This window comes from Wasmannia auropunctata, unplaced genomic scaffold (assembly GCF_000956235.1).
Source record: "Wasmannia auropunctata unplaced genomic scaffold, wasmannia.A_1.0 LD335995.1, whole genome shotgun sequence".
In the NCBI taxonomy this organism is placed as follows: domain Eukaryota; kingdom Metazoa; phylum Arthropoda; class Insecta; order Hymenoptera; family Formicidae; genus Wasmannia; species Wasmannia auropunctata.
Window position 1 is genome coordinate 147,689 of NW_012026895.1, and position 14,520 is coordinate 162,208.

The following is a 14,520-nucleotide window of genomic DNA, read 5'->3' on the forward strand; positions in this document are numbered from 1 at the left end:
AATATATTACGGTGAAAGTAATCATTTGTTCTTGCCAAATCGTACGTATTAATGATACTCAAAGAGTTCCAGATTAAGTACACATTATAAAATCGAATTAATTAACGTGATGATTTTATAAAAATCATGCTCGAGCTACTTGTATAAAATCATCGCGGCGATTTTTTTTTACAAAAGAAAAAACACTTCGGGAAACATTTTGAAATAAACGCTTACGTTTATCGATCAGTTTAGTAGCCGGCGATTCTATACACAATCGTCAGAAATTTCATGATGATTATTTTCATGCTTATATGTTAAATGCTTTCATCCATAGTATCTATAAGGCAACAATCGCGCTTTCGGCATGTACACATACTCAAAGATCGGTCACCGGTCCGGATAAGTTTACGCTACCGTCTATCACGAGAGTGATCTTGGATTCGCTCGCGATCGACGAGTTCTTGTCACTTCTGGACGTGTCCGGTCTTTCGTCATCATCGTCGTTGCCGCCGTCATCCTCCGCCTCGTCATCCGACGATGATAACGGCACCTGATTCGTTGGTTCCTCGACCTGGTCCTCGGGAGGAACGGGACACGCGCCAGAAGCCAGGACGTCGCGAATCCTGCTTACGGTTTCCGTGGCCGTGGCACCGTTCACCTTTTTACGCAGTATCTCCACCAGCTTCTCGAGTCTGATAAATTACGTTTCGTGTCACGTTACATTCGTTCGTGCTGACTTGGGAACGTGCCGGTTTTTTTTTCTCCACCACTAATGCATCCAAACATTTGCTAATGCATCCAAAGACTTGCCCAACAAATTCTTTAGCAGAGAGTAAAGCGAAAGTTTCAGCGGAAAGCCATGCTGCCGGCTAGAAAACAGAAGAAAACGGTGCGATTCGGTGCTTGCCATCCAGAAGCGTGCGCTAGGAGATCTCTCCGGGAGAGAGGAAAAAAAATTGACGGATCTTCGGAGCAGAAGGATTCATGCAAGAGCAGGATCGCATTCACCACAGAGTATTTATGGGAAAAAAATAATTTTGAAAAGAAAAAATGTAGTAACAATTCAGTGAAAATTTAATCTAAATTATCATTATTACTGTTTGATGTTAAAATTAAAATATGTTTGAATAAATCGAATCTAAAAAATAAATAAGAAAAAAGCATGCCTCTCGGTGATAACATCTATTTAGATTAAATTTTTATATTTACTTTAAATTATAGAAAATTATAGAGTTGTATATATACAAATCAGTGGATAACTTTCATAAAAATTGCATTCATAAATCATGCGGAAAATATGGCAACAGCAATTATTTCATCAAATTTTTTTATGGCGCTTAAGAGGATAGGAATATATAATGTGACTAACAAAACATAATGTATACAACAATGCAGGTACAATAACAGGTGTATAAAAAATATATATGTAACATATGGTACATGTAGAGAAGATATAATATAGATAAAAGCATGCTGATAAAGCTGATGCCATGCTGACAAATAAACGAACATTTAATTAACATATATATATTGCAAAAATGTAAAAATTTATGAAAAAATGTATTTATTATGTATATTTGTGTTTTTTTTTTTTTACATACATTTGATGTATATTTACGATTATCCCTACATTAGATAGAGAAGCAGATATTCACGAGTTAACAATGTATTAAAATTTCTGTAAGCATGTGTATAGCGAATAATGACAATGTCTTAAGGTGCATACTTAAATAGCAACTGGAGTAATTGCTACGTCGATCTATGCAAAGCCCTTTGGTTGTTAATGCTAATCAGTATCCTTTACCTTCCGTTCCATGAAAAAAGAATGATTCCTTACACCACCGATACAAAGCCACCTTGCTTATGTAAAAAAATATGGAAAAATACAGTTATATGATCACAAATGATTGAAAATTTCTATTTCTGATTAGCAGAAAGTCGTCTCTCTCCAATTTCCTTTTAAGGATGCAACGCTATGGAAACAGTGCTGCGAAATGTCGCGCAGAATTACGTTATTCCGGTATCCACAATAGTTTACTATATATTGTTCTACAGTTTAATTAATATTGCTAGCAAGTTATAGTCACTGTAAAGGGAGAAGTCGATATCAGAGTCGGTTATACACATAAAATTCATCATAAACGAAATTTCTGAAATTAAAAAAAGCTAACTTTCTTTCTCTAAAGATAACTTACAGCAATACTTTCAGCTAATGTACACGTGTGCACGTTCAAAATTACGAATCTCCTTCGGATACCAGGAATGACGTAATTCCCCCAAAGTGCCGGGGGCATGAGTATACGACGAGCGTGTACGAAAAAGCATGCATGACGAGTGAATAATAAGACCTACGTGCTATATTCGATATGTACATAGTAGTAGCCTCTAGTAAAAAGCCCCTTGAAGCCCCCTTTTCGCGACGGATATTGGCGACGAGTATGCGTGGTGTATGGCTTTCTTTTTGTCTTTTTTGCTTGGGGCCCCGCGCGTACGCGCGCAACCTAGATATAGGCGGTGGTGTAGGTGGCACGTGAAGGTGCTGTTTGGATTCTGGAAGTCAGGGTTCTCGTCGAGCAGAGGTCTTTCGGGACGATGGAGCCACCACCGATCACAACGACGTCCGGCACGTCGGTGATGGCTCGACTCGTGCGTTCGTCATTGGGAAAGCAATCCTCCTCGTCCTCGTTCGCGGTGTCGCAATTGCTCTCGGAGGAGCACGGCGGGGCCGTGTCGGTCGGGATCTTGGTGTCCTGGCGCAGATCCTTGTCGCCCTCGCTGAACAATCTCCGCAAATTGCCCTTCTTTCGCCGCGGTTTCTTAAAGCTGCCTCGCTGAGTATGAAACATTCTTTGCCAGAAACTGTGACTGTCCGAGCGATTGACCGACTGCTCCGTTTTGCTCAATTTATCCGGCAGATCCTTCTGTTCTTCAAGGACTTGAAAGCAACCAAGATCTTTCGCTCCGTCCTTTCCCGTTATCGACGACACTTTCGCTTCGTACATTGCGAATAGCTCAGTAAGTTCCTCTGAGCTAGCAGTCAATAGGCGCTTTTTTTCCTCCTCAGTCATCGTCGGCGGCTTTACTCTCCCGTCGTTTCTCGCGGTGTCGACGTCGCGCGCTTTCTGACCGAACGGCACAAAGTAATTGTCCAGTTCTAACACGGACAGAATTTCGCAAATAGTTTCCATTTTGTTCAAAGATCCGATTCCAACCGCGTTCGCGGCGCCGTCATTCGTACAAGTTACGACGGTTTGACAGGACAAAGACGTTTCCGACCATGCGTCGTTCTCCTTCGTCGGAGAGCCCTCGCGCGGGGACACGGATTCAGCCGCAAAACTCTGACATTGATTCGCCTTCTCGGGGACGAGCTGAAGAGCCGCCGCCACCTCCGCAGAACGGGGACGTAGAACGGAAGAGGTGGAGAATGTGTGCGATGCGGATGGGATGGCGGAAAGCAGGAAGCGAGTATCGGTAAGAGCGGTACGCACGGGGGTGCTGGTTATACAGGGCGTATCGAAAGTTACAGGCGTGACAGATCTGGATACCGCAAAGTTTACGCACTTTGCTGCGTGGTTCTCGGCCAGGGTCCTGGACGCCCGCGCCTCCTGGAGCTCCCGTCGCAGCGCCAGATTCTCCTCCTCGAAGACTGCGATCTCGCGGCCTTCATTGCTAGTGCGAATAGAATTGATTTTTCTTTCCGTTTTTCTTTCTTTTTTTTTTTAATCAGAAGCGAGCTTTGACGTTGATTGCGGGGAACAGTGAATCGATTTAATTGGAGTTGTGAGTATTGCAAAGTAACTTCGAGGATCGCGTTCATCAAGAAATGAAGCGAAGTGAACATACAGTTAGAATATAGAACGAGAAAAGATTGTTGTGAACAATGATACGAAATATTTGAACAGTTCATCCAAAAAGTGCTGATTCAAATGTTTCATCATTTGTGACAGACCTTTCACTTCTATTTTAGCCACGTGACTTTACCGTAGAAAGCGTTGAATGGGTCTGAAGCTATTGGATTCCAGATGACATCGTGCAGTTCGATTTTAAGCAACGTTTATAATCATAAACGAAACGACAGACGACATCCGACAGCCGCGTATTGCACACGGCTTATTGGACAATAATTGTTCGCCAAATTTGTCACAAAGAAATGTGTGAGGAAAAATTATGCCTGTGCCGCTATCAGTAGGAATTATGAGTGGAAAATAGAGCTAAAAATAGGAACAAACAGCTATGATAAACACGCCGGAGAAATAATGTATAATTAGAATCAGTTTTCCGACAAGCTTTATCAGATATACGCTGGAATGCTCTATCGTATTTTACCGCGCCTTTTAAATTATACACCGTCCGAGCGGTGTTGGATACAAAACAAATACTAGAACCTAAAGCAAGCTTTTAAATATTTACAAATGCTAAAAAGCTTACTTACGTTGCGCTCAGCTTCAACGTCGTCACTTCCTCCTCCAGTTTCGCGACACGCTGGTCACTTTCTTCTTTCTCTTTCATAAGCTTCGCCAATTGATTCTGTAACAAAAAGAATATAGAAACGTGGCGTATAGTCAAGTAAGATAAAAGCTAATAAACTATGATATTAAGTAGAAAGGAAACTGTCATCACTGAAAGAATCAGTCTAAGCAAAAAAGTCTTTTAAAAAATTACAAAATAATATTCACACTCATAGATCTATTGAGTCAACCAGTTCGCATATAATATATTCAGGAGAAATTTTTTAACAAGGCAAATAAAATCTTATTGTCAGTCCGTTCGTTTTTTATGATATTTCTTCGTTTTATCACAACTTCGTTGCCACTTGAATGGCAATTTTTCATTGCGTTTACGTAAAAAATTCACGATGACAAGTATAAATACTTGTTTTGTAAAAAATGCATGAACTTGTTATAGATGAAACTGAAATGAATTATTGTCGGTAGAATTATTTCAACCCTTTTTAAACTATTTCTAAACTGCTTTTATTTACGTAAAATTAACCTAACAAGCTATCGAACGTAATTGAATTCTTTTTTTTGTTATCTGTTTTAATCACTTTATCTCGATGTTTAAAGGTAAACGTAACACGCTGGGAAAAGTGTATAAAAAAAGGGGGGGGAGGGAAAGGAGCTGGCAACCTTGATCGGCTCTCACGTGCAGCAAAATTTACATGGACGTGGAGATGGAGGGTCCCGGAGGTTCAATTACGAGATTGCCAATATGCAAGCGACATGGCGGTGGCGGCCATCGCTTCGACTGATGAGGCTAATGGATGGTTGAAACCTGAGAAGAACGGCAAAGAGGAAAAAGAGGCCAAGGGAGAGGCCCCTGACAGCCACTAAGTGCGCTCCGTCCTCCACCCTTCTCAGTCCTCTCGCCCCCCCTCCCTTCTTCGCCTTCCTTTCCCGTCCCTTCGGTCCCAGCCCTGTGTTCTCTCTCGCCTCTGCAACACTCTGCCCGCTGCGGATGCCCTTATGTGAAACCTAATCACTTTTAGCGCGTCACGGATATTTCGTATTATGTCTACATTGCGTTCTCCGGTATCGGCCGACTTTATCAGCCGTCTCTCTATACGGCTCGACCTTCTCCCTCATCTCCTCTCGTCCCCATTCGTTCACGGAGTCAAGTCACGCGTGCAGCAAGCCCTAATCGGCTGATGCGTTTCCCAAGAAAGCGAAGTCAAATTTTTTCGAAAAACCTTGTGACCTCTTTAATATTTAATGTACTTTTTTTTTCTTCGATTCAAATGATTGTATACTCGTATATATAAAGCTCAAGTATTGTATATATTTTTATATATTTAATTTTATATATTTATCGCAATGCGCAATGTGTAATAAAAGATTACGCTTTACAATGCGATTACGAGTGAGGTTACAACAGAGAAATACAATTTGTATTAGATAATGCAACATCTTTCCTTCTATGTTGTTAAATCGATACGCATACGCGAATGTAGTAATAATGACGCATTTGCGTGTTTATACCAATGTATACAATACTCTAATGTGTATCACAATTACGTATCATCTAAATAGCCTATGCACGGAGAAAAATCGATTTTTCTACATAATTCATAATATATGATTGCGTTCACGTTTTTATAATTTTTTTCTACCATCAAAAGTATTTAATCTATACAGCATCGTAATAAAAAAAATGCATTTAATAACTTTATGCCTATTGTGCTTTTTTCAATTGAAAAAAAATATAGAAAAAATGCAATCATAAAAATAATCAATAAATGTAAGATTAACTTAAATAAATACAGCCACGAAAATCTGTCAAGAACAGAATCCGCAAAATGTCTACTAAATTTTGTCGGCAAAAAGATTTGATACAAGATATGTCATATATAATGTTAGCAGAATGATGGCAGAAATTTAATAGCCCTTGACATACTACACGGTTTGACGCAGATTGATCGTAAAAACAGAAAAGAATCTGCATTCGATAGATTCTGGTCAATTTTTGCAACTATTCTGCTAATCAGATTATATCAGTAGCTCCTGTCGGCAAAATATGAATTTAAAACGGATGCAATTGATATTTTGTTAGTAATTTCTAATTGAATATGCTGCCAATTTGCTGGCAGCGGACAGTTTACTTATTGAGAAAATTATTAACGGGATAAGCAAGTAAGTAGGAATACACAAACGAGCGGAAGTAAAATCAATTGTACAGATTTCGCATATGTACGATAACCGAGAGAAAGAGAGAAAGTTGGACAAAAAAGACCGATAGGTACCACGATCACCTGGCCGTCCTAATCAAACAGAACGTAGGAATGTCTGTGCAAACACTATGTCCATGATCGTGACCCGGAAGAGCGCATGCCGAAAATATTGAACGGAGTCATATTACCGTATCCCAATCGCATAACGACACGAGTGGCACGAGAAAAAAAGGGGTCCACTGCTTTTATTTTCTATTCCCATATTCTTTTATGTACGAGCTTTATAACACACATATACGTATTTCTTTAATTTTAATTTTTCAAAAGTTTTTCTTTCACTAATTTATGGTCTGTCGAAGGTTGTCAATGTGTACTAAATAAAAAGACCAGACTAACATAATAAGATTTGCTCCAGATTAAAAAGAAAAATAATATTTAATATTGCATAAAATAATCTCAAAATGTTATTAATATAAGTATATGGACTATCCTATATACTTATTATTTTATTTATAAAAGATTATTAATTTTTTAACATTTTTGTATATATGATTGATTCAAAATAAAATAAAATCAATTAACATAAGACTACTGAGAATTAGCGCAATAATTAGAGTGCAATTAACAATGTACAAAATAAACAAACGTTTCAACACTTTGGATTCACCTCCAACATAGTATAATTATAATTTTTGACATTCTTATATCTGCAAAAGCTGAGCCACTTTTGAATTAACAGATCTAAAGTGGAATCATAGATCAATAAGCTGATAGACTAATTAATATCAGACCTCTAACTACTGACAGCTCTTTTAACTTTGGACCTTTACTGTACTACTTTAAACGTATTGAATATATTGCGGATCGTATTAATCGACCGGAAATGTATTAGTCCTGCACTAATTTCGTATCGCGTTCCTTACCTCTTTAAGTGCAATACTTGGCCTGCTCGGTATTAATTAGTCCATCAGCCCGTTAATCTCAGATTCCACTTTGGACTGGTTAATTCGAAAAAGTAGTTTTGCAGATGTAGGAAATTGTAATTATACAATCGTAATTATACAATCGCTGACGATTCCAAAGTAAGTTAAAACATTCATTTGTGAAGAATTTATTGTACTTTATATATTGTTAATTGTACTCTAATTACTGCGCTAATTCTCAGTAGTTCTATAAGTGTTAATTTTATTTTCAATCTATAAAGTTTTTTAAAAATGATTTTTATTCGAAATAAAATAATTATTTAATAAATGCATGTAGTTATTAAATATAATTCAACTAAAACATTATTTCTTAATTATTTCTTAATTATTCTTTATTTTCATCCAAAATTATATATTCAAAGATAAAAAAATATGTTATAAAATTTGAGAAAATAATTTTAGTATGAAATTATATCGCAATTAAACATGTTGTCGTATTTTGAAAAAAATAATTACTCTAAATTATATGAAATATACATGAAGAATATTATATTAATATGAAGAATAAATTAATATATACATACCTTTAACTCGTCGATTTCTTTTGCTTGTTGATTACATCTTTCTTCCAACATAGATTTGATTTTTAAAACTAAACCTTCTTCACAACTCCTGTTGGCTTCTCTAATTTCACGTATAAGTTCTGAAACAAATAATACAATAATATAGATATCAAAGTGATGTAATGATCCCATATAATAAGTTCCATAACAATGTGTGAAATTAGTAACAAAATTTTACAATTATTCTCTACCTGATAACATTCCAGGTTGGTAATCCGCAGGAGTACTGTGCTTACTCTGCGCCAATTTTGATTTTACAGTCTCCAAATTCGACTTGGTTTCACTAAGTTCTTTAAACAGTTGGCCGTTACATTTTTTTAACTCCGTCATCTGCAACATAATATTTGAGAGAGATGTACAATAAATGTAAACAACGAAATACATTTTTGCATTTCAAGGAGGTCCAGGAAGGTCGCTACAAATAAATCCATGTCGCCAATAATAGAAGATGTTTAATCCAACGTGTACTTCCAAAAGTAAATAGAAGTTGGACAAGTACAAACCTGCTCGATAAGCGACAGGACAAGCTTATTGCTACGGCTAATTGTCGTTATGGAGCTCCCACTCCCGACACTGTCGGAATCGTCGCTGTCCGAGTGAGCCGAGTTCCCGGCGGGTCCCAGCCCGGGATCGGAGTATCTTCTGTGCTCCGAGTTGAGCTCGTCGCCATTGACACCGCTGTCTTTGTTCGCGGTGGGCGGTAGGCTGGCGAAATCGCCGTTCTGAAGGGCGACATGTACGGCGGACTCCAGCACTCCGTTCTCCTGCGGATTCCCGTAACCGTTAACGACACCGCTGTCGGCGCCGTGCTGCTGACGAACGTTCGCCAGATGCTTGTTACAGTGATGCCTCTGCCTACTGTGGACGGTTCTGACGTTTGGCACCGGCATCGGCTGGTACATTCTGTACATCGCCGGCAGCGAGACCGGCTGCATGGCGTACGTCATCGGCATCGGCGAGTAGCCGCATACGCTCGGGTCCGACATCGCGGTGAACAGGCGTTGCCCGTTGCCCGGCACGCTCTGCGCCACGTCCGTCGGCTGCCAGAGCATCTGCCGCGGGGGGGGATACTCCATACCAGCCACCAGGCCGCCGTCCTGGCTGTTCTGCGAAGCGCTCGGCGACCACGTGTCCTGTATCGTGTCCAGCAGGTTGCTCCTGCGGCTGCCGGATCGTCTCTTGCTCCTCCTCGAGTGGCTCGGCGGCGTCTGACGCGGCGGTCTCGGCGGATTCGACAACCTGCGCGTCAGTCGTCTTGTTTACATCAAACGAACATAACCCCCTCGACGGAGGGAGAGTGGAACGTGAGCGAGACTCACCTCTGCTCCATCCCGGCGGGTGACTCGATCCGCATCAAGAGGTCCTGGCTCCTCGCACAAGCGCGCGCGACATCCGCGGAACGGGGACGTTAGGCGGGGAGTAGTCGACCTGGCGATCCAGTTCTCGGCCGTAACGGCACGCCGTCGTCGCGAGATGCTCCCCGAGCTGCCTCCTCCAGCGCGATATGACAGATCGTACACCCACACGACACCCTCGGCACTACCCACCTTCGACGACTCGCGGCGCGCCCGACCGTGTCGCGCGCAAGATGATTTTGACCCCGTACAGCTCTTATCGACGCTCGTCGTCGCGGCGGTAACGCGACGAGGGCCGAGAAGACGAGCTGCAGGGGAACCGACGTTTTGTCGAAACGAAATGAGATCGTCTGGCCGCGTCTTCACACGCATGTCACGTTACATACACACCCGCGGTGGTGACACACAGGTGACGATTTCACACGCGAGAAAAATGATTTATATATAAGGTCGCATGCGTGACCGCGAATCGATAACAACACTCTCGAAACACTCTCGGGATTTATCCCTGGTCGATAACTCGACGCGACCGACAGCTGATTTCCGCGCGCGGCGCGACCATCGATACATGCACGTGCGACAATTTGTGTGTGTGTGTGTGTGCGGCGACGTAACCTCAAAGAGAAATGGCAGCCGCTGGAAAACGGACGGAAAATGAGAGAAACAAGCCGATCTTTTGCGAGCTGTCCGCCAACGACCTGGAGCCGGAGATCACGGAGATCGAGAGCCTGTGCGTGGAGTGCGGCAAGAACGTAAGCGAACTCCCCCCCCCCGCGTTGATCCTGAACCTAGCCGATCCTTTGATCCCTCTTGATCCTTTGATGTTTTCAAAACATCCCACGGTCTTGCTGTTTGTATCTCTGAGTTGTGCATCTACGCGTAAAATATTATATAATACTCTACGTTTACGTGTAGACAACGTAGACTATTGTAAAAGTGTCATCTATGTAGACAGTCAGTAGACCATATATTTATTTATTTAATAAATACGTATAATTTATGTAAAAAAGAAATTACCATTTGAATAAGAAAAATTCTCCGATTGCATTCTTAATCTTAATCTCGTAGTTAAATTAATGTTCAAAATACATGAAGAATATCCTAAAGATGCGTGGTATCTCTAGCCTGTTCCTTGACACATTTTGGACGTTTCTACTATGGGTAGAGACTGCTTTATAGCTTAATTCTTTTATATTGTACATATTAGTGATACAATTTACAATAGTTTACAAGTCTAGATTGTCTACGTAGCAAAAAGACCATATAAACATCACGTAGATTTCACATAAATAATCTGTGTAGACGTAATCTTGAAATTTATGGCACAACCCTGTGACAGACAGCGAGATTATCTCAAAATACAGATACGAAACAAATAGTTTTTAAGAATGAGAAAACTTTTCACGTTAGAATGCATATTCCCTGAATGACCACGCTATTTTTATTTTTCCTGGCAAGGGGATCACCCGGCTGCTGTTGACGAAAATCCCGTACTACAAGGATGTGGTGCTCATGTCCTTCGAGTGCGAGCACTGCGGCTGTCGGAACAACGAGATACAGAGCGGCGGGAGGATAGCGGAGAAGGGGATCAGAATAACGCTGCGAGTGGCCACGTCGCAGGATCTGAATCGCCAAGTGGTGAAGTCCGATTACACCAGCATTCACGTGCCACACTTGGATTTCGAGATACCCGCCCAGTCGCAGAAGGGCGAGGTCACGACTGTGGAGGGGATAATCGACCGGAGCATCGGCGCGTTGGAGCAGGATCAGCCCAGGCGTCGGGAGGAATTTCCGGACACCGCGGTCGAGATAGATCTGTTTATTGGCAAATTACGCGCGCTGAAGACGCTGGACGAGCCGTTTACCGTTGTCTTTCAAGATACTTCGGGAAACAGTCATGTGGAGAATCCGAAAGCGCCGCTCAAAGACAGCCAGTGCACCGTGACGTATTTCAAAAGAACGAAAGAGCAGGATCGCGTATTGGGAATTTACGCCGACAATGAGGATGTCTTGCTTAAACCCATACAGGAAGGGGAGTATCCTCTGGAACAGATCGAGGGTGAAGTGCTGTCCTTTCCCACCAATTGTCCAGACTGCAACAGCCCTTGCGAAACAAATATGAAACTGACGAGTATCCTTTAATTATAATCAGATCATAAATTTGTACTTAAATATTAGGAATATTATTAGGATATAAGATTAAGGGGTAAATCTCAGTGTGTTGCACTGTTCAGAAAATATTTTATCGACTTGTTAGCCAGTTGGAACTGTTCAATTTTGAAAACATGAAATTTGTCCTTAATATTCTTAACGTTAAGATATACCGCACTTCAAAGAAGTTGTTATAATGGCCACGCTATGCGAGTCCTGCGGTCACCGAACTAACGAGGTGAAGAGCGGCGGTGGGATCGAGCCTCAAGGTGTCAGGATCGAAGTGACGATAACAGGTAGAGACGACTTCAGCCGCGATCTACTGAAATCCGAAACCTGCGACATGGAGATACCCGAGCTCGAGTTGGAAGTCGGCCCGAACATTTTGGGCGGTCGATTCACGACCGTCGAAGGGATTGTGGCAGCGATGAAGGAACAGCTGTCCTCGTCCACAGCTTTCACCGGGGACAGTAGTGATTCCGAGACCGTGAACAGGATGGAAGCGTTTATCGCACAGTTGAACGAAGTTTTGGACGGTCGAAGAAAAGTGACCTTGATTCTAGACGATCCGGCCGGAAATAGTTACGTGCAAAGTCTTACCGACGATGGATTATCTGACGATAGATTAAAGATCACCAAGTACGATAGGAATTTTGAGCAGAACGAAGAGCTCGGTCTCAACGATATAAAAGTCGAAAATTATTAGGTTGTCTACTAAAATAGAGAAATGAATATCGCGCGTTTACGGTACAAATGTCATATGATAAGAGTAGCTCGACTGCTTACACTCGACTGCTCTAGACTGTTTTTATAACAATTTTATTGTTGAAAGTAACTCGTGTATCTTGTAAATATAAAATTTTATATTACTTCCGCACAAATCCACTTCAATTGATAATCTCTATTTTTAAAAGTCTTTTAATAATTCAGTCTTCACCTGCTTGTCTGAAAAAGGGGGAGAAAAAATTTTCCTCTAAACTTAAAGTCACATAAAGCAGTTGCATATACAAGAGAATATTAGAGAACGCATACAACACGATCGGTATCGCGTCGAGCTTCTTCAACGCAGGCAATCGCCTTACGACTTGCGCGCGCCACGATTCCGCGTCCATGTTCTCGCATATAGGATTGTTAATGAACAGCAAATCTTGAAGATTAGGTATCTCTTGCAGGCGATTGAATTCCGCCCAATCTTTCACCAGATTGTTGCCCATATATAAAACCTTGAGCGCTTTGAGAGCACCGACACCTTTGATCTTTTCAATCAAGTTATAAGATATCCACAACTCCTCCAAGTGGTCCCCAATCGCCTCCAATCCTGAGAACGTTTTGATATTGTTTCTGCTCAGTGACAAGATCCTCAGATATTTCAACGAATTAATACCACTGATCTTTTCGATTACATTTGTCGATAAAGATAATTTCCTGGGGATATTTGAAAGAAATAATTTAATCGATCTACGATTTAACCTGCATAAATACGTCACGTCATTTCGTTAATTCATTAGAGGAAAACTCGTACTCGACATTGATTAGCGCTGCCAAATTGTTATCCATTCTCTCGATTGGAGGCCACTGGAAGGATAAAATTATCTCTGTCTGTTCGCCCGCGACCAGTCCTGTTTTTTCTTCCCATCTTTGAATGGCCTCCTTGCACGTTGTCGCTTTAGCCTATACAATTTTAGATTTTATCTTTCAAGGAAAAATGTAATTATTCAATTATTTAAAATCTATCAAATCTCTACCATAATTTTAAATCTCTCCAATAATTGCACAATATAATCCTAACTTTTCAGATTAATTGGTATAACAACGTGAGTAAATATATAAGAGAGCAGATATCAATGAACATATCGGCGAACACAAATAGCACAATTCCTAGAAGTTACATGAAGAAATAAATAATATATATAGGGTGTCTCAGATCCTCTGCATTTCCTTTCAAGAATTCTTTGAAATATCTTAAGACAAAAATTCTAATACAAAAATGACAAATTAGAATAATTTTTAAATTATTATTAGCAATTAAAGTTCACGAATTATAAAGTTGACATTTCGCGCATTCAGGCATAGTGATCGATATGGTAAATTTTATCACAAATCTTCTTTTAACGTCGAAATTATCGTGCAAATATATTTAATATTTTTATTCAAAAATTATTTCTAAAATTTTGATTGTACACTCGCTCACTAAAAGGTTGCGACACTTTTTTTTATAGGTTTCTAATTTATATTTAATATACGTAATATATACTTTATAGATAACTAATATTTTGCAAATGCAAACCACGATCTACTATCTTTAGTCTAAAAGCAATATAACACCAATCGTGGTCCGCATTTGCAAAATATTAATACGTTTTGAAACCTATAAAAAAGAAAGTGTCGCAACCTTTTAGTGAGCGAGTGTACATACAAGGCAAATGAACGGATAATAAAATTATTTGGACAACTGACATGTAATATCTCACTATTGAAAACAATTAATTTTCAAAATTTGCCGCGCACACGAATATTTTCATTACCTCGACGTCCATCTTACGAAAATGTTTTCATGGCACAAAATACGAAATGGACAAAATTAAAAAAAGTAGTAAAATTGTTGCATTAAATTGCAAAGAAAAAAATATATTGAAAATATATTGAATATCTTATATTACTAATAATCTTAACGAGAATTAAAATTGACAGGATTGGAACTTGGGAGAGAAAAGAAAACTTAAAATGAAAATTTATGGCAATTAATTATTATTGTCTTCGACCAAAGTATTCAAATAGACATTTATTGCGCACCATCAGCGTCATCGATGTAAAAAGTT

General features: G+C 40.2%; 3 protein-coding genes across 6 annotated transcripts; 1 reads left to right on the forward strand and 2 right to left on the reverse strand.

Annotated features, from left to right (window-relative positions):
- Positions 1–607: 607 nt before the first annotated feature.
- Positions 608–9,943, reverse strand: LOC105453756. 2 transcript variants are annotated; one of them, XR_974915.1, is made up of 7 exons: positions 9,515–9,943; positions 8,699–9,434; positions 8,387–8,525; positions 8,157–8,275; positions 4,415–4,509; positions 2,335–3,651; positions 608–674 (listed from the first exon to the last, which is right to left on the reverse strand). XR_974915.1 is itself a non-coding variant. In XM_011695937.1 (6 exons), the coding sequence occupies exons 1-6, from the start codon at positions 9,547–9,549 to the stop codon at positions 2,484–2,486; spliced, it is 2,292 nt and encodes a 763-aa protein (XP_011694239.1). In that variant the 5' UTR covers positions 9,550–9,943; the 3' UTR covers positions 1,565–2,483. The 2 variants fall into 2 exon arrangements, 1 of the variants encoding a protein (XP_011694239.1); XM_011695937.1 differs by lacking the exon at positions 608–674 and having other exon boundaries at positions 1,565–3,651.
- Positions 9,944–10,123: 180 nt separating this feature from the next.
- LOC105453758 (zinc finger protein ZPR1) lies at positions 10,124–12,570 on the forward strand. The gene is made up of 3 exons (XM_011695942.1): positions 10,124–10,302; positions 11,009–11,681; positions 11,869–12,570. The coding sequence occupies exons 1-3, from the start codon at positions 10,177–10,179 to the stop codon at positions 12,405–12,407; spliced, it is 1,338 nt and encodes a 445-aa protein (XP_011694244.1). The 5' UTR covers positions 10,124–10,176; the 3' UTR covers positions 12,408–12,570.
- LOC105453757 (dynein light chain 1, axonemal-like) lies at positions 12,505–13,763 on the reverse strand. 3 transcript variants are annotated; one of them, XM_011695939.1, is made up of 4 exons: positions 13,447–13,760; positions 13,224–13,372; positions 12,734–13,126; positions 12,505–12,646 (listed from the first exon to the last, which is right to left on the reverse strand). In XM_011695939.1, exons 1-4 carry the CDS (start codon positions 13,447–13,449, stop codon positions 12,628–12,630), a joined length of 564 nt encoding a protein of 187 aa, XP_011694241.1. In that variant the 5' UTR covers positions 13,450–13,760; the 3' UTR covers positions 12,505–12,627. The 3 variants fall into 3 exon arrangements, with proteins under 3 accessions (XP_011694241.1, XP_011694242.1, XP_011694240.1); XM_011695940.1 differs by having other exon boundaries at positions 12,604–13,126; positions 13,224–13,365; positions 13,447–13,763; XM_011695938.1 differs by having other exon boundaries at positions 12,604–13,126; positions 13,447–13,762.
- Between the last annotated feature and the right edge of the window lie 757 nt (positions 13,764–14,520).